This window comes from Coregonus clupeaformis, chromosome 10 (assembly GCF_020615455.1).
Source record: "Coregonus clupeaformis isolate EN_2021a chromosome 10, ASM2061545v1, whole genome shotgun sequence".
Taxonomy (NCBI): domain Eukaryota; kingdom Metazoa; phylum Chordata; class Actinopteri; order Salmoniformes; family Salmonidae; genus Coregonus; species Coregonus clupeaformis.
The window spans coordinates 60156608-60179473 of NC_059201.1; the positions used below are offsets into that span (position 1 = coordinate 60156608).

Consider the following 22866-nt stretch of genomic DNA (forward strand, 5'->3'; position numbering starts at 1 on the left):
GTGCCTTAGACCACTGCGCCACTCAGGAGTATCTCCTGCACCAACTGTGGTCGGGGAGGACACACCGCGGCTAGGTGCTGGGGATGGCCTCCTAGGGGAGAGGACGACAGGTCCCGCACTGGGGAGTCCTTCCAGGTGAGTAGGCGCCCCACTCACCCAGAGCTCTCTGTTGCACATTTCTGTATACCTGTGCGTTTTCCACAGGTAGCACCTCATTCCCAGCATAAGGCGCTGGTAGATTCAGGCGCGGCTGGGAATTTTGTTGATAAGAAGTTTTGTTTAGCCTTAGGGATTCCCCTTCTTCCTGTTGACGTCCCCTTCCCCGTTCATGCCCTAGATAGCCGTCCGTTGGGTGCGGGCTTGATCAGGGAGGTCACTGCGCCACTTAGGATGTGTGCGCAGGGGGTCATCAGGAGATGATCCAGCTATTTCTGATCGACTCGCCTGCGTATCCGGTGGTGCTGGGCATGCCCTGGTTGAGTACCCATAACCCATCTATTTCGTGGCAGGAGAGGGCTCTGATGGAGTGGTCTGCCCAGTGTGTGGGTCGATGTTTAGGCGTTTCCGTAGGGGCTACCTCGGTGGAGAGTCCAAACCAGGTGCCCGCATTGCACGTTCCCCCTGAGTATGGGGATTTGGCTATTGTGTTCAGTAAGTCGAGGGCGACGCAGTTGCCTCCCCCATAGGCAGGGAGATTGTGCGATAGACCTCCAGGCAGGAGCTGCGCTCCCACGGAGCCATGTGTATCCTCTGTCTCAGGAGGAGAAGAGAGCTATGGAGACGTACATAGACGAATCTCTGAGACAAGGATACATACGGCCCTCCACTTCCCCTGCGTCCTCGAGTTTCTTTTTTGTGAAGAAAAAGGATGGAGGATTACGCCGTGCATTGATTACCGTGGTCTCAATCAGATCACGGTGAAGTACAGTTATCCACTCCCGCTGATTGCGACCATGACGGAGTCATTGCACGGGGTGCGTTTCTTCACTAAATTAGATCTCAGGAGCGCGTACAACTTGGTGCGCATTAGGGAGGGCGATGAATGGAAGACAGCCAAAAGTACCACCTCGGGCCATTACGAGTATCTCGTCATGCCATACGGGTTGATGAACGCTCCTTCAGTTTTCCAATCGTTCGTGGATGAGATCTTCAGGGACATGCAGGGGCAGGGGGTGGTCGTGTACATCGATGACATTCTCGTGTACTCGCCTACCCGAGTCGAGCATGTGGCCCTGGTGCGCCGAGTGTTGCGGAGGCTGTTGGAGCACGACCTGTATGTCAAGGCAGAGAAGTGTCTGTTCTTCCAGGAGTCGGTCTCCTTTTTGGGTTATCAGTTGTCTGCGTCAGGGGTGAAGATGGAGGTAGACCGGGTGTCGGCCGTGCGTAATTGGCAAACGCCAACCACTGTGAAGGAGGTGCAGCAGTTTTTGGGGTTTGCGAATTATTACCGGAGGTTTATCCGGGGTTTTGGACAGGTGGCAGCTCCCATAACGTCTCTTTTGAAAGGGGGTCCGGTGCGTCTGCAGTGGTCAGCCGAGGCAGACAGGGCGTTTGGGAGGCTGAAGGACCTGTTTACCTCGGCTCCGGTGCTGGCGCATCCGGATCCCTCTTTGCCATTTCAGGTAGAGGTGGACGCGTCAGAGGCCGGTATAGGAGCCGTGCTGTCGCAACGGTCCGGCGCGCCACCTAAACTCCGCCCCTGTGCCTTCTATTCCAAGAAGCTCAGTCCGGCGGAGCGAAACTATGACGTGGGGGACAGGGAGCTGTTAGGCGTAGTACAGGCCCTAAAGGTGTGGAGGCACTGGCTTGAGGGGGCTCAACACCCTTTCCTCATTTTGACGGACCACCGTAACCTGGAGTACATCCGGGCAGCGAGGAGGCTGAACCCTCGCCAGGCGAGGTGGAATATGTTTTTGACCCGGTTCACATTTAAGATCACGTACATCCCTGGGTCACAGAACGGTAAGGCAGACGCACTGTCTCGGCGGTATGACACGGAGGAGAGGTCCGTGGAGCCCACTCCCATACTGCCGGAGTCGTGTCTGGTGGCACCGGTAGTGTGGGAGGTCGATGCTGAACTCGAGGCGGGCGTTACGCACCGACCCTAGTCCACCGCAATGCCCGGAGGGTCGGAAGTACGTTCCGCTCGAGGTTCGGGATCGATTGATCTATTGGGCTCACACGTCACCCCTCCTCTGGACACCCTGGTATCGGCCGGACAGTGCATTGTCTTAGTGCCAAGTACTGGTGGCCCACGTTGGCGAGGGATGTGAGGGTTTATGTTTCCTCCTGCTCGGTGTGCGCCCAGTGTAAGGCGCCTAGACATCTGCCTAGGGGTAAGTTACTACCCCTGCCCGTTCCACAACGACCATGGTCTCACCTCTCGGTGGATTTCCTCACTGACCTTCCTACTTCACAGGGGAATACCACTATACTGGTCGTTGTGGACCGGTTTTCTAAGGCCTGTCGTTTGCTCCTATGCCGGGCCTTCCTACTGCCCTGCAAACCGCCGAAGCACTATTCACCCATGTGTTCCGGCACTACGGGGTACCCGAGGATATTGTGTCTGATCGAGGTCCCCAATTTACCTCCAGAGTCTGGAGAGCTTTTATGGAGCGGTTGGGGGTCTCGGTGAGCCTCACCTCGGGTTACCACTCGGAGAGTAATGGGCAGGTGGAACGCGTGAACCAGGATGTGGGGAGGTTTCTTAGAACATACTGCCAGGATCGGCCGGAGGAGTGGGCAGGTACGTTCCCTGGGCCGAAATGGCCCAGAATTCCCCTACGCCATTCCTCCACTAACCTAACCCCTTTTCAATGTGTGTTAGGTTACCAGCCGGTTCTGGCACCTTGGCAGCAGAGCCAGATCGAGGCTCCCTGCGGTGGATGAGTGGGCGCGGCGCTCGGAGGAGACATGGAACGCTGCACACGTCCACCTGCAGCGGGCCCTCCGTCGTCATAAGGCGAGCGCCGATCTCCACCGCAGTGAGGGACCGGTGTACGCACCTGGTGATCGAGTCTGGCTCTCTACCAGAAACCTGCCCCTCCGCCTGCCCTGTCGGAAACTGGGTCGGCGGTTTGTAGGGCCATTTAAAGTCCTGAGAAGGTTGAACGAGGTGTGTTACAAATTACAACTACCTGTTGAATATAAAAGTATTAACCCCTCGTTCCATGTGTCTCTTCTCAGGCCGGTGGTAGCTGGCCCACTCCAAGAAAGTGAGATCAGGGAGACTCCTCCGCCCCTATTGGACATCGAGGGGGCACCTGCGTACTCCGTGCGGTCCATCTTGGATTCGAGACGTCGGATGGGGGTCTCCAATATCTAGTGGAGTGGGAGGGGTACGGTCCGGAGGAACGGTGCTGGGTGCCGAGGAGAGACATTTTGGACCCGTCTCTCCTGACGGAATTCCATCGTGGGCACCCGACGCACCCTGCTCCGCGTCCTCCTGGTCGTCCCCGAGGCCGGAGTCGGCGCACGTCTGGAGCCGCGCGTCAAGGGGGGGGGTACTATCACGGTTTCGGCCGAGGCTGCCTCTCTTCCTTGCTCGGGCAGGCTTCGGCGTTCGTCGTCTCCGGAATACTAGCTGCCACCGTTGCATGTTTCTATGTTCGTTTGCTTTTGTCTGTTTGTTGTGACACCTGTTATCGTTTAGTGTAATTAGTGTCCTATAAGTTCTCGTTGTGTTTGTCTAGTGTTGTGTGTGATTGCTTTATTTCTGTCGTGCGTTGCTGGACATGTATACTATATCGCTCGGTTGAGCTATTCTCCACTGTGTTGGAGCGTTTGACGCTGTGTAGTGCGCCCGTTTTGTTTTGTCGCCTACGTGCGGAGTTTCGCCTTCGGGCAAGTTTGTTCATTTTCCCTTGTGGATTTTCACTAAAGTCTTTTGGACTGTACTTCGGTGTCCTGCGCTTGATTCCACCACTACACCCACCTACAGCATCACTGACACTGCTCCAGAGTGCTCAGGACCTCAGACTGGTGCGAAGGTTCACCTTCCAACAGGACAATGACCCTAAGCACACAGCCAAGACAACACAGGAGTGGCTTCGGCACAAGTCTCTGAATGGCCTTGAGTGGCCCAGCCAGAGCCCGGACTTGAACCCGATCTAACATCTTTGGAGAGACCTGAAAATAGCTGTGCAGCGACACTACCCATCCAACCTGACAGAGCTTGAGAGGATCAGCAGAGAAAAAGGGGATAAACTCCCCAAATACACGTGTGCCAAGATTGTAGCGTCATACCCAAGAAGACTCGAGGCTGTAATCGCTGCCAAAGGTGCTTCAACATAGTACTGAGTAAATGGTGTGAATACTTCTGTAAATGTAATCTTTCAATTTTCTTTTTGTTTTTTGGGCAAATATTTATACAAACCTGTTTTTGCTTTGTCATTATGTGTAGATTGATGAGGGAAAAAAACAATTTAATGAATTTTTGAATAAGGCTGTAACCTAACAAAATGTGGAAAATATCAAAGGGTCTGAATACTTTCCGAAGGCACTGTACCTAGTCCAAACCAATAAATAGTTAGGCTATCCATATGAGCTTCATCTTATTCTTTCTATTTCTATGGCGGATTCGTGGCCGCAATTTATGCCCACATTTTGGAGATAACAATAGACGCAAAGTTAACAATACTGGTTTCTCCAATCCATATTTCCCCTAAATGCTTATGAGAAATCCAGCTCCAGAACTAGCCATAGCCTAGCCAGCTGGCTAATCTTTTGAATATGGTGTAACAACAACAGATAACATTAGCTAGCTACACTCACAGCTGTCAGTGCCCTACATGTTGTTATTTCTCCACTCCACGTGGAATTCTCCCAAGCGGCCAGGGGCCCTAAGCGACCTGGAGCCTGCCCTGAGTAAACGCATACACTTCTAGTATGTTTATGTGATCTGTTCTGAAGTTTAACCCACAACCTTGGCGTTGTTAGCACCTCACTCATACCAACTGACGCACAGAGAACCACAGTGAATCAATGGGGGCCTCAAGTGCTTAGAACGTTAGTGTTATTCTCCTGTCTTATCCGGTGTCCTGTCTAATTCTCTCTCTCTCCCTCTCTCCCTCCCATCCCAGAGGACCTGAGCCCTAGGACCATGCCTCAGGACTACCTGGCCTGATGACTCCTTCCTGTCCCCAGTCCACCTGGTCGTGCTGCTGCTCCAGTTTCAATTGTTCTGCCTGCGGCTATGGATCCCTGACCTGTTCACCAGACGTGCTACCTTGTCCCAGACCTGCTGTTTTCAACTCTCTCTCTCTACCGCACCTGCTATTTCAACCTCTAAATGCCCGGCTATGAAAAGCCAAGTGACATTTACTCCTGATGTACTGACCTGTTGTAACCTCTACAACCACTGTGATTATTTTTTGACCCTGCTGATCATCTATAAACCTTTTAAAATCTTGGAGAAAAATCTGGCCTTAATGGCCATGTACTGTTATAATCTCCACCCGGCACAGCCAGAAGGGGACTGGTCACCCCTCAGAGCCTGGTTCCTCTCTAGGTTTCTTCCTAGGTTTCTGCCTTTCTAGGGAGTTTTTCCTAGCCACCGTGCTTCTACATCTGCATTGCTTGCTGTTTGGGGTTTTAGGCTGGGTTTCTGTATAGCACTGTGACATCTGCTGATGTTAAAAGGGCTTTATAAATAAAATTTGATTGATTGATTGATTGATTGATGTTGCTGTACTCACTTGCCCTCTGAGCCATAGCTGTTCATGCTGTCTTCGATGGACTCGTGGCTGGCCTGGCGTACGTTGCGGCTGGGCATCTCTACGGCCAGTCCCGTCTCAGTGCTCCTCTGGATCCCCTTTTGCCTCCTGCCCTCAGCATCTACAATTCACACAGGGAATAGACATGTTTGGTAAACACAGGAAACAATTTCCTTCAGGTAACACTATACTAGAAGGTAACCCTTTACTTTAGGTAACACTTTACTTGAAGTGGTCTCTCATTTGTTATATTTTCAGCAGTGTGTTGATTTGTCCTACGCCTTTGTGGCAAGGGTCAATGGGTTGTGTCATTGGGTCATTTGTTGTTCAGTATGTGCATCTGTCCATTTTGAATATTATATTTTTTACTGTGTAAAGATCAACGTTTTGTGATATCTATTTTTCCATCCATTTGAATTGTGAAGTGTAATGTTATATTCAAACCTCTGCCTAAACCGACGTATCCAAAACCTAAAACAAAACTATACTAGATCAAGTACGCAATACCATTTTATTGTCCATTAGTTACAGCAAACAACAGAAACGTTTCTTCTGCTCCATTCTCCTTTGCTCCCTCCCAGACAGCACACATCACACATACAGTTGAGAAGAGCACAGGGTCAAGCTGTAGCACAGTGCCCCTGGATGGAGAGCATTTTGAGGGATTAAGGGCCTTGCTCAAGGGCCCAACGGTAGAAGAATGTATTGAAGATGTGAACCCAACAGCTCTCCAGATGCCAGATCAATCCCACCTGTTTTTCCAGCACCCGGCCCGGGATTCGAACTAGCCACCTTTCGGCCACAGGTCCAACTCCTTAGCCATTGGGTAACCTACCGTATAATAGACAATATCTAGTATAGGATAATGCTTGCTCACACATACCAGCTCATGAACCACATCCTTGATTGATCCTCCAACTGCAAACAAACTAGCATCATTTAAAAACAGGGCTTTGATTTTCCAAAAGGCTGTATTCTTATATTATTCAAAATGAAGCTGTTGATATACAGTAGTGCAAAACTTTGATTTGGAAAGCTACAGAAGGCCAAAACTGTTGTACAGCAAGTGACAGCCACGTTTTTTACAGCAAAGGCTCTGCCAGCTAAATGTAATTCATGATGTTATGAGACCTCTGTGAGTTGGAACAATTCAACACTATTCTAGTCCACCAACGCATAGCAATAAATTAAGAGGAACCTTAAGGGTTCACAGTGTCAAGGTCATTATATAAATTGCCTATCTTCTCCAAAGGTAGAAGGGTTTTTCCATTTCTAATTCTCAGTAAATACAGCACATAGAATCCAATTTTCACAGTAGCAGCCTAGCCTATCTAACATTTCTCAGAATAAGGGCAATTGAAAGACTGCAGTGAGGTGACATCATTTTAGCAAGGACAAATCCTTCACTGCAGGCTTTGCTTTGTGGAAACATATATTTATATATTATATATATATATTTTTTGTATTTTACCCCCTTTTTCTCCCCAATTTCATGATATCCAATTACGATCTTGTCTCATCGCTGCAACTCCCCAACGGGCTCTGGAGAGGCGAAGGTCGAGTCATGCGTCCTCCAAAACATGACCCGCCAATCCGCGCTTCTTAACACCAGCCCGCTTAATCCCAGAAGTCAGCTGCACCAATGTGTCGGAGGAAACACTGTCCAACTGACGACCGAAGTCAGTCTGCAGGCACCCGGCCCACCACAAGGAGTCACCAGAGCGCGATAAGCCAAGTAAAGCCACCCCCGGCAAAACCCTTCCCTAACCCGGACGAAGCTGGGCCAATTGTGTGCTGCCCTATGGGACTCCCGGTCACGGCCGGTAGTAACACAGCCTGGGATCGAGCCCGGTTCTGTAGTGACGCCTCAAGCACTGCGAAGCAGTGCCTTAGACCGCTGCGCCACACGGGAAGCCCCGGGAAACATATATCTTGATAAAAAATAAATAAACATTAATCTCCAAAAAATCCTGCAGTATCCATCTATTTCAGATGTAAGTACAGAAAATGTCCTAATCCTTCTATTTGACCTCATGGGAAGCAAGAGGCACTTTTTGATAGAGTGCTCCAGCAGGCCTGACATAAAGTCTTTGACATTGTCAATCTATTATTAAGGACACGAAAGTTTCCCCTTTTTACATAGGTGCAGTATCAGTTGCAGGTCATCTTAGTCTACATCTCCAGGTTAACTTTGCACTGTGCCGTTGCCTCACAGGCATGCAGTACAGTACTGAACACTAGGCATAGGCACCTTGCCCAAAGACAGTATTGGCTCATAGACTTCCATGCAATAATCATGCTATTCAGATTTGATCATTTGCTTTGTATAAAAGACCTGTGATATCTGTCGATGGCCCAGTCTTACATGGCAACTCCAGTAGGGGGTGTCAGGGTTTGCTTTTTATATTGCTCAAATGTGACCCAGAACATTGCTATTTTCAGCCTGTTCACAGGGAAATTGAGCATTGGCATATTTGGATTACTCAAAGACTGGTTTCAAATAAATGCAAAGAGATAGGCATCTTGTCTGGAGGGAACCGAATTCCACCCCGTAAGAATGTGAATACAATCATGTTCAGCATTCAAATGTAATATACTACCTGTTTATGCTGTCTGAAACTATATCAACCTGAGTGTATTCTATAAAAGCAATGAGCAGCAGGCAGTCCTAACAACCTCTCTAAAGCGATGTCTGAAAGTACTGAAAGGATGTTGTTGCTATGGGAGACCGAACCATCCCGGGGTTTTGAAAATGTTTTAACCCTGTTAACATTTTAGAGAAGGAACATTATGTCTTACTATAATTAATACCATTTCTTTCCAAAAAGATCCAGCTGAACAATATTGTTATGTGCAGCAGATCGAACAATAATGGATGTTGGCTGATTGAGACAGATATACTGTACATTGAGATGGGATGAGAATGTATATACCATAGACAGGGCCAATAAACAGCTACATCTAGAATAAGCCCTGAACACAGAGACCTGTTCTGTTGCAAATAGGATAATACATTTCTTGGATGAAACACTATGCTCTAAACCGAGGTAAAATACACAGGCTCATTGATTTCTCATCATAACAAATGTTCTTGGTACATTTGCATATGCATGCTAGTCTATAGCTGATTGTTATTAGCAGTAATATAACAAATTGATAATGTATACCGTATTTAAATGCATTTTCATTTGCATATGCATGCTAGTCTATAGCTGATTGTTATTAGCAGTAATATAACAAATTGATCATGTATACCGTATTTAAATGCATTTCCATTCACTGTAACAAATGTATACTGAGAAATAGACTCAGAAAACAGTGCATTTGCAGCCAAATATCTTATTTCAACAAAGGTTCAGGTTTGTTTTCAAGCACTTGCTTTTTTACATTAAAAGAGACTCTCTCTGTCTTTGCATTGTGGCCTCTAGGAAACCTACAATCTACAAGATGCCTGCATATAAAGACATTAAGTCGGGACCATATGACACACGTACTTTACATTACTCCCCATGAATTTGAACCAGATTGATAACTTTGGGGTCAACCAGTCTAATGCAGCACATGCACAAGTAGGTCTCATTACAGAGGTCCCCAGTGTGGGGATATAAATGAAATAGAGCACATTTATTAATGTTAGCTGAATTAATTTGTGACAATCACAAATTTGAAACCAAGGGGAAGGGAGAAAATGAGTATTTTTAAAACACCTGCTGATCGTTTCCCTTATCAAATGGTTCACAAGACAGGCACTGGCCTTGTAAATGCCTGTGGTGGGATAATCCCATATCGATTCAAGATATAGATAGATTCTAGCTAGATAGAGAATTAGACTGGGTAATGTATTTCTTATCTTCAAAAACTCATGCATCAGAAACAATGTTTTATCACTAGCTCTATCAATCTGTATCTGCTCCTCCTCCCATGTAGAATGGCTTGTGAAAGGAATATTTTCCGAATATGTCTAATATAATTAAAATGTATCATTCCAGTCGACTAGGGTGTTACTAATCCAAAACCCCAGTCGTCAATGCTCTTGTTCATTCTGATCATTGATTGGGCCATCATATAGCACTTCATTAGTCACTCGTCCACTTTATGAATCCAGAATGATCATACACTCAAAATGGCAATGTTATTTAGAGTGCTCGACTGACATTTCTCTGTGACTCGTTTTCATTGAACGCTTTCAGCTACTCATAAGAAAATATGTATTTTCCAATCACATTTCCCATTGACTGGGAATGGTTCAAAGTCACTAAACAGAATATGCAATCCCACAACTGATGCCCTATTAGAGAAAAATATACACAGGGTTTCAGATGTCTCTGATGAAACAGACTCTGATCCCATATTCGGAACTCATCAATGCACAATATTGCCATTTCCCAACCTGGGCGATTCTATTAAGTTGTAACTTGTATGACGTGATATGGCCCTGCTGGTCAATGGCATCTAAATCAAATCCCATGAGTAATTATATCCCATAATATACTAGAAATTAAATTTGACACAAATACCTTAATAACAATGCTGCAGTAAGGCCAATGGGTCTGGGACTGAGCGTGAGTAGGGCTGCTCATTGTGTTAAGCCCTAAGTAGTCCCATTTTGAAAAGCAGATAAGAGCATGTTATGTAAATGCCTGAAACAAAACAAACAGCCATCCTAATAGATCTCCCAGAGAAACATATGATTTAGGTCTGTCACACCGTCCTGGGCCACGTTCAGTGGGTAAACGTTGGGGAACGTTGCAGATAGAAAAGTCATGAATAGAGCCAACACGATTCCTCATTCTACATGTCATATACAGTATTGATATCCGAACGTGCCCCTGTTATAGGCTAACTCCTAATGGGGAGGTGTAGCTGCACCGATTGGTGCTTGTTCTGTCCAGACCTTGATTTCATAGAACATAGTTTGTGCATATCCACAGCATTTTATTAGCATGAACATAGCAAGTGAGTAAGGGAGGAGGAGCAGTTCAGACTGGCAAGCTGCATGAATGGGTTTCAAAAGAGAACAAGAGAACATAAATTGATTGCTAACAGGATGAATGTATCCTACCTATCTCACCTTTGTATAAATCAAATATGAATTCGCCATTTTTGGAGGATTGCTCTAGGATTAGATGTTATACATTGTGACAGATAATATACAGTTCATTCGGGAAAGTATTCAGACCCCTTCCCTTTTTCCACATTTTGTTACGATACAGCCTTATTCTAAAATTGATTAAATTATATGTTTTCCTCATCAATCTACAAACAATACCCCATAATGACAAAGCGAAAACAGGTTTTTATCAAAATTTTTAGCAAAACTGAAATACCTTATTTACATAAGTATTCAGACCCTTTGTTATGCAACTCGAAATTGAGCTCAGGTGCATCCTGTATCTATTGATCATCCTTGAGATGTTTCTACGACTTGATTGAAGTCCACCTGTGGTAAATTCAATTGATTGGACATGATTTGGAAAGGCACACACCTATCTATATAAGGTCCCACAGTTGACAGTGCATGTCAGAGCAAAGAACAAGACATGAGGTCGAATGAATTGTCCGTAGAGCTCCGAGACAGGATTGTGTCGAGGCACAGATCTGGGGAACGGTGCCAAAAAAATTCTGCTGCATTGAAGGTCCCCAACAACACAGTGGCCTCCAACATTCTTAAATGGAAGAAGTTTGGAACCACTAACACTCTTCCTAGAGCTGTTCGCCTGGCCAAACTGAGCAATCGGGGGAGAAGGGCCTTGGTCAGGGACTTTTTCCACATTTTGTTACGTTACAGCCTTATTCTACAATGGATTAAGTCGTTTTTTCCCCCCCTCATCAACCTACACACAATACCCCATAATGACAAAAATACTGAAATATCACATTTACATAAGTATTCAGACCCTTTACTCAGTACTTTGTTGAAGCACCTTTGGCAGCGATTACAGCCTGGAGTCTTCTTGGGTATCACACTACAAGCTTGGCACATCTGTATTTGGGGAGTTTCTCCCATTCTTCTCTGCAGAGCCTCTCAAGCTCTGTCAGGTTGGATTGGGAGCGTCGCTGCACAGCTATTTTCAGGTCTCTCCAAAGATGTTCGAACAGGTTCAAGTCCGGGCTCTGGCTGGGCCACTCAAGGACATTCAGAGACTTGTCCAAAGCCACTCCTGTGTTGTCTTGGCTGTGTGCTTAGGGTCATTGTCCTGTTGGAAGGTGAACCTTCGCCCCAGTCTGAGGTCCTGAGCACTCTGGAGCAGGTTTTCATCAAGGATCTCTGTACTTTACTCTGTTCATCTTTCCCTCGATCTTGACAAGTCTCCCAGTCCCTGCCGCTCAAAAACATCCCCACAGCATGATGCTGCCACCACAATGCTTCACCGTAGGGATGGTGCCAGGTTTCTTCCAGATGTGATGCTTGGTATTCAGGCCAAAGAATTCAATCTTGGTTTCATGAGACCAGATAATCTTGCTTCTCATGGTCTGAGAGTCCTTTAGGTGCCTTTTGGCAACTCCAAGTGGGCTGTCATGTGCCATTTACTGAGGAGTGGCTTCCGTCTGGCCTCTCTACCATAAAGGCCTGATTGGTGGAGTGCTGCAGAGATGGTTGTCCTTCTGGAAGGTTCTCCCATCTCCACAGAGGAACTCTGGAGCTCTGTCAGAGTGACCATCGGGTTCTTGATCACCTCCCTGACCAAAGCCCTTCTCCCCCGATGGCTCAGTTAGCTCTAGGAATAGTCTTGGTGGTTCCAAACTTCTTCCATTTAAGAATGATGGAGGCCACTGTGTTCTTGGGGAACTTCAATTCTGCAGAAAAGAAACATCTCAAGGATGATCAATGGAAACAGGATGCACCTGAGCTCAATTTCGAGTCTCATAGCAAAGGGTCTGAACACTTATGTAAATAAGGTATTTAAGTTTTTTATTTTGTATATATTAGAAAAAAATTCTTAAAACCTGTTTTCGCTTTGTCATTATGGGGTATTGTGTGTATATTGATGAGGGAAAAAATAATATAATCAATTTTAGAATAAGGCTGTAACGTAACAACATTTGGAAAAAGTCAAGTTTTTTTCTGTTTGTTCTTTGTTATGAGGCCAAAAAGACTGGAGGAGTGGCTTATCTATACATCTCCGTTTTGGATAGATAACTCTTCGTGTCGTTGTTCGTTTTGTGTTTTCCAATTTTCCCAGAAGTGGTTAGAGTCTATGGATTCTTCAATTACATTGAGCTGTCTCGCTCTCATTTTGAGAGGCATCATCTAACCAGGGCCTGACAGTGTTAACAAGCATAGGAAGTTCAGAGATTTTCTTCAGTAGATCCCAATTCCTCTCCTGGAGGCATTAGAAAACAGGCTTGGCATATCTTCAGAAGTGTGTCAGTGGTAAACAAGAACAATTGGAAGCTAAATATGATACTTAAAATGCATTGGGAACAGGTTGAGCTGTGGGTTGGAAGTGCAGTGTTTATTGTACTCTTTCAACCTACCGACACGTTCATTACAAGTAGTCCATTATGGGACCCTAGGAGCACACACAGGAAATAACGTAGAGTCTTTAGAGCAGAGTTACTATTATTTTACTCGAAAATAGTTCAATTAACTCTGTAAGGAGTGAAATTAACACTCAGTGGTGCAAAATAACCCCAAAATAATCCCCATGCTCTATTGAAGAAAAAACATTTGGAATTGTTTTTTTCAATATCTGTGTTTTTGCATGTACATTGATTTACTAATAAATCTTACGCAACACAAAGATACAAATAAATAAAATGATGTGGCCTGCAATCCAGGAGTTTCAGGGCACTGTATTAGGGTAACAATAGCATTTTTCTGTGTTTACCCTGATCGGAGTCCATTTATTTAGAGTAAAGTTGTAATGACTAGTAAGAGTAAACATTACTGTAAACAATGAACTCTAGAATACTGAACAACACTACAGAGAGTTAAAAAAGTAATGGAGTTATTTTAAATGAATACTGTAGGCCTACAGAGTGAAACACAATGACACAGAGTTAAATATCAACACTAAATTGAGCAAATACAACTCTGAAAAAATAACTCTGTTTCCAGAGTACGTTTTACTCTTTTTAGACTGGGACCAGATGTTATCTGTGGCAGAGTTACATTTTCTTCAATTAGAGTTAAATTTACTCTGTAATTTTTACTGTGCAGGTGAGACACTGACCTCGGGAAAGCTCATAGATACTTAACCTTTGACCTACTCCTCCCTTCTATCTGTGCGTGTGTTCATGCGTGATTGAGGCATTGGTTGAGCTGTGGACCCAATAGACAGGTTATACATTCATAACATGAGGCTATGAGTGTCACACCCTGGCCTTAGTTATCTTTGTTTTCATTAATATTTTAGTTAGGTCAGGGTGTGACATGGTGAAGTATGTGTTTTGGTTTGTCTAGGGGTTTGTAGGTTTATGGGGTAATGTCTTGTCTAGGTGTTTGTATGTTGATGGCTGCCTAGATTGGTTCTCAATTGGAGACAGCTGTGGTTTATTGTCTCTAATTGGGAGCCATAGTTAAGGCAGCCATGGGCATCATGTGTTGGTGGGTAATTGTCTATGTTGAACGTTTGTTGCTTGTCTGTGCACTTACGTTATTTAGCTTCACGGTCGTTTGTTGTTTTGTAAGTTTTGGATAGTGTTCGGTTTCGTGTTTTTCTCTCTTCCAAAATAAAGAGATGTATTTTGCACACGCTGCGCCTTGGTCCTCCTCTATGCTTGACGATCGTGACAGAATTACCCACCAATCTAGGACCAAGCGGCGTGTCAAGCGGCAACAGGACCCACCTACACAGGATTCATGGACATGGGAGGAGATACTGGATGGAAAGGGTCCTTGGGCACAACCGGGAGAAGTTCGCCGCCCTCGTGAAGAGCTGGAGGCAGCTAAAGCCGAGAGGAGGCGATATGAGGAGGCAGCACGGAGGCAAGGCTGGAAGCCCGTGAGCACTAGCCAAACATTTCTTGGGGGGGGGGCCTTAAAGGGAGTGTGGCGAAGTCAGGTAGGAGACCTGCGCCTACTCCCTGTACTTACCGTGGAGAGCGAGAGTACGGGCAGACACCGTGTTACGCAGTAGAGCGCATGGTGTCTCCTGTACGCGTGCATAGCCCGGTTCGGTACATTCCAGCTCCACGTATCGTCCGGGCTATATTGAGCGTTGAGCCGGATGTCATGAAGCCGGCCCAACGCATCTGGCCACCAGTGCGTCTCCTCGGGCCGGCTTACTTGGCACCAGCCTTACGCATGGTGTCCCCGGTTCGCCTACATAGCCCGGTGCGGGTTATTCCACCTTCCCGTACTGGTCGGGCGACGGGGAGCATACAACCAGGTAAGGTTGGGCAGGCTCAGTGCTCAAGGGAGCCAGTAAGCCTGCACGGTCCGGTATTTCCGGCGCCACCTCCCCGCTCCAGCCCAGTACCACCAGTGCCTACACCACGCACCAAGCCTCCTGTGTGTCCCCGGAGTCATGTGCGTCCTGTTGCTGCTCCCCGCACTAGCCCTGAGATGCGTGTCCTCAGCCCGGGACCACCAGTTCCGGCACCACGCACTAGGCCTTATGTGCGTCCCCAGGGTCCAGCATGCCCTGTTCCTTCTCCCCGCACTAGACCTGAGATGCGTGTCCTCAGCCCGGTACCTCCAGTTCCGGCACCACGCACCAGGCCTATAGGGCGTCTCGGCCGGCCAGAGTCTGCCGTCTACCTAATGGCGCCTGAACTGCCCGTCTGCCCAACGCCGTCTGAACTGTCCGTCTGCCAAGCGCTGCATGAACTGCCCGTCTGTACTGAGCCTGCTAAGCCGCCCGTCTGCCATGAGCCTTCAGAGCCGTCCGCCAGACCGGAGCCGCTAAAGCCTTCCGCCAGACAGGAGCCGCTAGAGCCTTCCGCCAGCCATGAGCAGCCAGATCCGTCAGCCAGCCATGAGCAGCCAGATCCGTCAGCCAGCCATGAGCAGCCAGATCCTTCAGCCAGCCATGAGCAGCCAGATCCGTCAGCCAGCCATGAGCAGCCAGATCCGTCAGCCAGCCATGAGCAGCCAGATCCGTCAGCCAGCCATGAGCAGCCAGATCCGTCAGCCAGCCAAGAGCCGTCCAGCCAGGATCCGCCAGAGCCGTCCAGCCAGGATCCGCCAGAGCCGTCCAGCCAGGATCCGCCAGAGCCGTCCAGCCAGGATCCGCTAGAGCCGTCCAGCCGGGATCCGCCAGAGCCGTCCAGCCAGGATCCGCCAGCCAGCCAGGATCCGCCAGAGCCAGCCAGCCAGGATCCGCCATTCAGTCCGGTGCTGCCCCTTAGTCCGGTGCTGCCCCTTAGTCCGGTGCTGCCCCTTAGCCCGGTGCTGCCCCTTAGTCCGGTGCTGCCCCTTATCCTGGTGCTGCTCCTTATCCTGGTGCTGCTCCTTATCCTGGTGCTGCCCCTTAGTCCGGTGCTGCCCCTTAATCCAGTGGGGTTAAGTTGGGGGTGGTCATTTGGAGGAGGCTACGAAAGCGGGTAGTGACTATGGTGGGGTGGGGACCACGACCAGTGCCAGAGCCGCCACCGTGGACAGACGCCCACCCAGACCCTCCCCTAGACTTTATGCTGGTGCGCCCGGAGTTCGCACCTTAAGGGGGGGGTTATGTCACACCCTGGCCTTAGTTATCTTTGTTTTCATTAATATTTTAGTTAGGTCAGGGTGTGACATGGTGAAGTATGTGTTTTGGTTTGTCTAGGGGTTTGTAGGTTTATGGGGTAATGTCTTGTCTAGGTGTTTGTATGTTGATGGCTGCCTAGATTGGTTCTCAATTGGAGACAGCTGTGGTTTATTGTCTCTAATTTGGAGCCATAGTTAAGGCAGCCATGGGCATCATGTGTTGGTGGGTAATTGTCTATGTTGAACGTTTGTTGCTTGTCTGTGCACTTACGTTATTTAGCTTCACGGTCGTTTGTTGTTTTGTAAGTTTTGGATAGTGTTCGGTTTCGTGTTTTTCTCTCTTCCAAAATAAAGAGATGTATTTTGCACACGCTGCGCCTTGGTCCTCCTCTATGCTTGACGATCGTGACAATGAGGTGAACATGGAGATAACTATAACACAACATACTCAAGAAGCACCTTCAATATACCACCACTGACCCAGAAAAGGCCATTTCTGGATCGGGGATCACAGTACTTCTAGGTCTCAGGAAGGCCATCCGCCACATCCACCTCCCTATGACATCTTCCTCCTGCAGCAACCCCAACAGCCAGACAAAGCCTGACTGTGTGATCCGAGTCACGTGCACCACTGTGACAGACTGGAAGTTCCACCCCACAGGCCGCGAACTGACAAACCTTTGCACCATAACACAACATACCCAAGTAGCACTGGCAATAGCACTGACCCAGAAAATCCAAGGCATTTCTGTTTCCAGGGCAACAGTACTTCTAGGTTTCAGGAAGGCAGTAGAGAAGCACATAGCCATCTGCTGCATAAAAACATGTTAATAATGTTACTAGTGTTATTACAGCTAGCTATACTACACAGCTATAAGAGCAACTTCATGAAAAGTGTTACTGATACATGTATATTTTTAAACCCACCCTAAGGTAAACAACAGTAAAAGACTGAAAAACAATGCAATGCAAAATATCACAGGAATCAGTCGATATAATGTATGTTCTTCAATTGATTGCCTCTTTCACCCACCAAATTGTTGTTTTATTTATGACTTTTCTGGGTAGTTTCTCCAAAATGGTCACCAAGGGATTATTTTTCCCTCCATTTTTTTGCCCTGCCTACACAGGTTTCAGCCTTTCCACCGCTCAGACCTGACTGATTAATAGATGTAAAATGTTACATTTCCTCTGGAAATAACTGTAATTACTAGCTCTGTCATTATCTGCACATTCATAGATCGCCAGAACCATTATGACAAGAGATGATTATATTTTTCACCAATGTGTTGTTTCTATATTTGCGCCCAATTTCTCCTCTTAGGAATTTATTTATAATAGTTCTCGTCGGATGTGGTAGGCTTGCAAACTATTATGGACTACGAAGGGAAGCCCAGCCGCGAGCTACCCAGTGACACGAGCCTACCAGACGAGCTAAATGACTTCTATGCACGCTTCGAGGCAAGCAACACTGAAGCATGCCGGGCCGCACCCAGGTGGCAAGGGTAGGCAACAACACATCTGCCACGCTGATCCTCAACACGGGGGCCCCTCATGACTGCGTGGCCAAGCACGACTTTACTTTATTTTTTTTTATTTTTTTTACTTAACTCTTATTTTTCTTAAAACTGCATTGTTGGTTAAGGGCTTGTAAGTAAGCATTTCACGGTAAGGTCTACACATGTTGTATTCGGCGCATGTGACAAATAACATTTGATTTTATTTGATTAGTGGGAGGGTACCCCGGGTTATTCCTTAATTAGTCCAATGTTGTTGTTTTATCCAATTGTTCTTCAACACACTGTTTAAGGTTAGTTTGTAGATATTTCAAAATGCTGTTTTAATTTTCATATGAAATGTCTTATACATTTGTACTGCATCTACATCACAGTATCTAATATTATGAAATATATTAGGGTTCATTCCATTATGACATTTCAATTTTCTCAATCAGTCTGTTTCAATGTTTTCCCTTGTTCCTCACTTTTGGCATTGAAATCATGCTCATAATAATTGGGCCACAAATATAGTCACATATTTTAAAAAATAATATACAAATAAGACCAAAAACACATTCACAAATATGTTCACAAATATATTCATATACATTTACTTCTTCCCCTGGCTGAGACATGACTGGCAAGGGTCTTCGAGCTGTAATCAAGGCTGAGTGCCAGAATCTCTCTCAACAGGTAATAATCCTCCCCTCTGGCTCCCAGCACCACTATATAGAGATATATCAGGCTACATAGATCAGTGACCACGAGTGTCACTGTACTGTACATGCGATGATACGATCATATAAATAGAAACAAATTAATTATATATCTATGGATAAGATAACGAAACGTCTGCCGTCTAATCGAGTGTAATGAAATGCTAGCACGAAAGAGCTGATGATGAAATCTGTGACAACGGGCTGCTGTGTGTGTGTGTGACTCTTCTGACTGTAGGTAGAGCTAGAGCTTGTCGAGGAGGTGCAGTCTGGTGTGTTGTTCCTGTTGGCTGGGGAGACGTGATGTCTGGCCCAGTCACGCATTGCCACGCATGCAGACCCCGACAGGCTGACAGACAGAGGATGGATGGAGACAGACACAGTGAAAGAGAGAGGGAGATGGAGACAGACACAGTAGAGGAGAAAATAGAGATTGAGACATGTAGAGTGAAAGAGAATGGGAAACAAATGTAGAAATCGAGAAAGCGAGGGGAGATGGAGAGAGTGGAAGAGAGGAGATGGAGACAGTGAAAGAGAGGGAGACAGTAAAAGAGGGGGAGAAGGAGACAGTGAAAGAGAAGAGGAGATGGAGACATACACAGTGAAAGAGAGAGGGAGATGTACAGTAAAAAAGAGGCGGAGATGGAGACAGTGAAAGAGGGGAAAATGGAGACATACACTGTGAAAGAAAGGAGTAGATGGAGACGGCAAAATAAGAGGGGAAGAGATGAGATGGAGACATGCAAAGAGACAGTAGTGATCTGTCAATCAATTCACCTCACCTCCACATACATTTAGTTGGCTTGCAATGTGCACCGGGGAGATTACAAATCAGCCTAAATATAAATATAATGACACTGATAGATTGAATGACAAGTGAAATGATGAGGGCATGTTTGCAGCTCATCTCAACAAGAGGAGAAATTAACCTGTAATCAGTGGGTGTTTAACTTGAGTAGTGCAGTTTGGCAAATCGCAAAGGAATTAGCATTTCAGTTGTGCACACAGATACAGAAATGCTACTCTCCTTTGCATGAGATGGTCTGATTACAGTAGTTCAAGTAGCCAATGACCCTTGGCCAATGTCTAGTGCGTACGAAAAAAAAGTATTAAAATGTATGCACTCACTACTGTAAGTCGCTCTGGATAAGAGTGTCTGCTATGTGACTAAAATGTAAAATGTGTGTGTGCTGGCAGAAGTCATGGGACTAGTAGTGCTTATGCATCCAGCCCTTTATAATGAGATTGGGCTGGATAAATCACTTCTCAGAGAGAGACTGACTGAATTGCTTTTGTGCTCAAAGAACTTCACATAAAATGTATGATGCATCAAGTTGGGTGATACCTAGAATGTTCCTTTTGGAGCTGTTAACAGTCACCCATCAGCCATTTGCAAACAATGTATTACATACTAACATGGTAGCAACATTTGATCAGAAGCTTTATTCACTATGCTATAGAACAACCACCCAAAGGGTTTTTTAGACATTTCAACCACCTCGAAACCACTAAACTCCCAAATACACTTGATTTAAGTTCAAGAGAGGGATACCGACATGCATAACCACCTACACACAACTGCTCCTCTCAAACTTTCCCCACCTTGTCTACTAACTTGTCACACCAACTGTGAGCCACGATGAGCAGCCCACAAGCAGTGAAGATAGATGGGATGGAAGTAGTGAATGAGGAAGCTGCTGCTAGCATCTTTAGGCTGCTTACCAACATCGTCCTCATCGAAAGAGTTCATGCAGGGGAAGTAGATGGCCAGGGCCTCGAAGGAGGCCGACAGGCTGATCCGACTCTGCGAGCGCTCCATGTAGAGCCCTGGTGTGGGCGCCGGTTCGGCCGGCTTGGCCATCCTCGCCTGGGCATTCTTCACGCGGAGCACGGCACGCGGCGTTTTGATAGACTTTCACCCACCAGCAGAGAGAAGAAGACCCAAATCCTCCCTCCCTTTCTCTCTCTCTCGGCACTGGAAGGCCACCGTATATCCGACCGTATACGTAGTAGGCTCCCCTCCAAAGTTGATAGGTTTCCACAACTTTTGTTTAGTCAGAGTGGGGTGTCCTGTTGTGTTGTGGTAGTGTGCGCTCCGAGGGTAATCGCTGAGGAGAGAAGCAATGCTGTCCTAGAATGAGAAAATTGAGTAATTATGGGGAGAACTGAGATGAAAAACAGCCTCTCAGTTCAGTGGAGGGTGTTGTTTTGTTGAGGAGACGGTATATTCCTACGTAGTATGGTCTGCTGATGTAGCTTTACCCAGGGTAGGGTGCTCCTGTGCACTGCAACAGCGTCAGTGTCTGTGTCTGTCTGGTTGTTCTTGGTGATAGAGCGTGGCGGAGAGAGGCTTTTACTATTTCAACAGCTTGTGCTTGACTCAGTTCATTCACTGGTGAGTCCTTTGTGGAGACAGAGAGGGGAGGAGGGAGAGCAGGCTGTTGCTGCTCGGCCAATAGAAGAGCGGATGTGGGAAACTGGGTGTGGCTTGTTGCAGTCAGCAGCAGCCCCTGGCACAATGGGGCTGTGCAAATGTATTCTCTCTCTCTCTAAACTGCCTCCGGAAACAACGTCAGCACAAGAACTGTTCGTCGGGAGCTTCATGAAATGGGTTTCCATGGCCGAGCAACTGCACACAAGCCTAAGATTAACTTGCGCAATGCCAAGCATCGACTGGAATGATGTAAAGCTCACCACCATTGGAATCTGGAGCAGTGGAAACGCGTTCTCTGGAGTGATGAATCACACTTCACCATCTGGCAGTCCGACAGACTAATCTGGGTTTGGCGGATACCAGGAGAACGCTACCTGCCCCAATGCATAGTGACAACTGTAAAGTTTGGTGGTGGAGGAAAAATGGCCTGTGGCTGTTTTTCATGGTTCGGGATAGGCCCCTTAGTTCCAGTGAAGGGAAATCTTAACGCTACAGTGTTCTTTTTAGGGGTAGATCAGCTTTAATATTGCAGATAGATTGTGGCTTCCATCATTGTAATTGTCGACATCATTTCCAATCCCCCATATTTTTTTGGGTGTATATACAGCTGCGGAGAAAATTAAGAGACCACTGCAAAATTATCAGTTTCTCTGGTTTTACTATTTATAGGTATGTGCTTGGGTAAAAATAACATTTTTGTTTTATTCTATAAACTACTGACAACATTTCTCCCAAATTCCAAATAAAAATATTGACATTTAGAGCATTTATTTGCAGAAAATGACAACTGGTCAAAATAACAAAAGAAGATGCATTGTTGTCAGACCTCGAATAATGCAAAGAAAATAAGTTCATGTTCATTTTTAAACAACACAATAGTAATGTTTTAACTTCAGAAATCAATATTTGGTGGAATAAACCTGATTTTCAATCACAGCTTTCATGCGTCTTGGCATGCTCTCCACCAGTCTTTCACATTGATGTTGGGTGACTTTATGCCACTCCTGGCGCAAAAATTCAAGCAGCTCGGCTTTGTTTGATGGCTTGTGACCATCCATCTTCCTCTTGATCACATTCCAGAAGTTTTCAATGGGGTTCAGGTGTGGAGATTGGGATGGCCATGACAGGGTCTTGATCTGGTGGTCCTCCATCCACAAATTGATTGACCTGGCTGTGTGGCATGGCGCATTGTCCTGCTGGAAAAAACAATCCTCAGAGTTGGGGAACAATGTCAGAGGAAAAGGAAGCAAGTTTTCTTCCAGGACAACCTTGTACGTGGCTTGATTCATGCGTCCTTCACAAAGACAAATCTGTGCAAAGCTGTCATCAAGGCAAAGGGTGGCTATTTGAATAATCTCAAATATATTTTGATTTGTTTAACACTTTTTTGGTTACTACATGATTCCATATGTGTTATTTCATAGTTTTGATGTCTTCACTATTATTCTACACCTTATAAAACACCTTGAATTAGTAGGTTTTCTAAAACTTTAGACCGGTAGTGTATCTACACAGTTCCTGGACTCACTCATAATATTGCAATCATACAGGACTAAGAGGGATATTAACATGGATACTGAATACTGTATCTACCCTTACCATCTATTTTCTGATAAGCCTCTTCGGGTGTTGATGCCTTTGTTCTATTAAATAACAAAAGTAATTATGATCAACTTTGATATTTAGGCTACAAGCATACTCAAAACCTCTCAGCTCAGAAAATATACAAGAAAAATGCAATCTGTCCACTAGCTAGATAACGTCCGAAGTAGACAGTGTGGCAAAAACAGCCATTAGGAATGTATCATAAGGTTGCTCTTCTACAGTACAGCTTCTCAGTTGTCACATCAACAACTCACATACACACACA

General features: G+C 46.2%; 1 protein-coding gene across 1 annotated transcript in view; it reads right to left on the reverse strand.

Moving 5' to 3' along the window:
• rims4 (regulating synaptic membrane exocytosis 4) overlaps positions 1 to 20936 on the reverse strand; it is a 97460-nt gene extending 76524 nt beyond the window's left edge. The window contains exons 1-2 of the mRNA XM_045223104.1: positions 20285 to 20936; positions 5697 to 5835 (exon numbers count right to left, since the gene is read on the reverse strand). Coding sequence (XP_045079039.1) covers positions 5697 to 5835; positions 20285 to 20423 — 278 coding nt within the window. The 5' untranslated portion in view covers positions 20424 to 20936. The remainder of the gene's footprint in view (positions 1 to 5696; positions 5836 to 20284) is intronic.
• Between the last annotated feature and the right edge of the window lie 1930 nt (positions 20937 to 22866).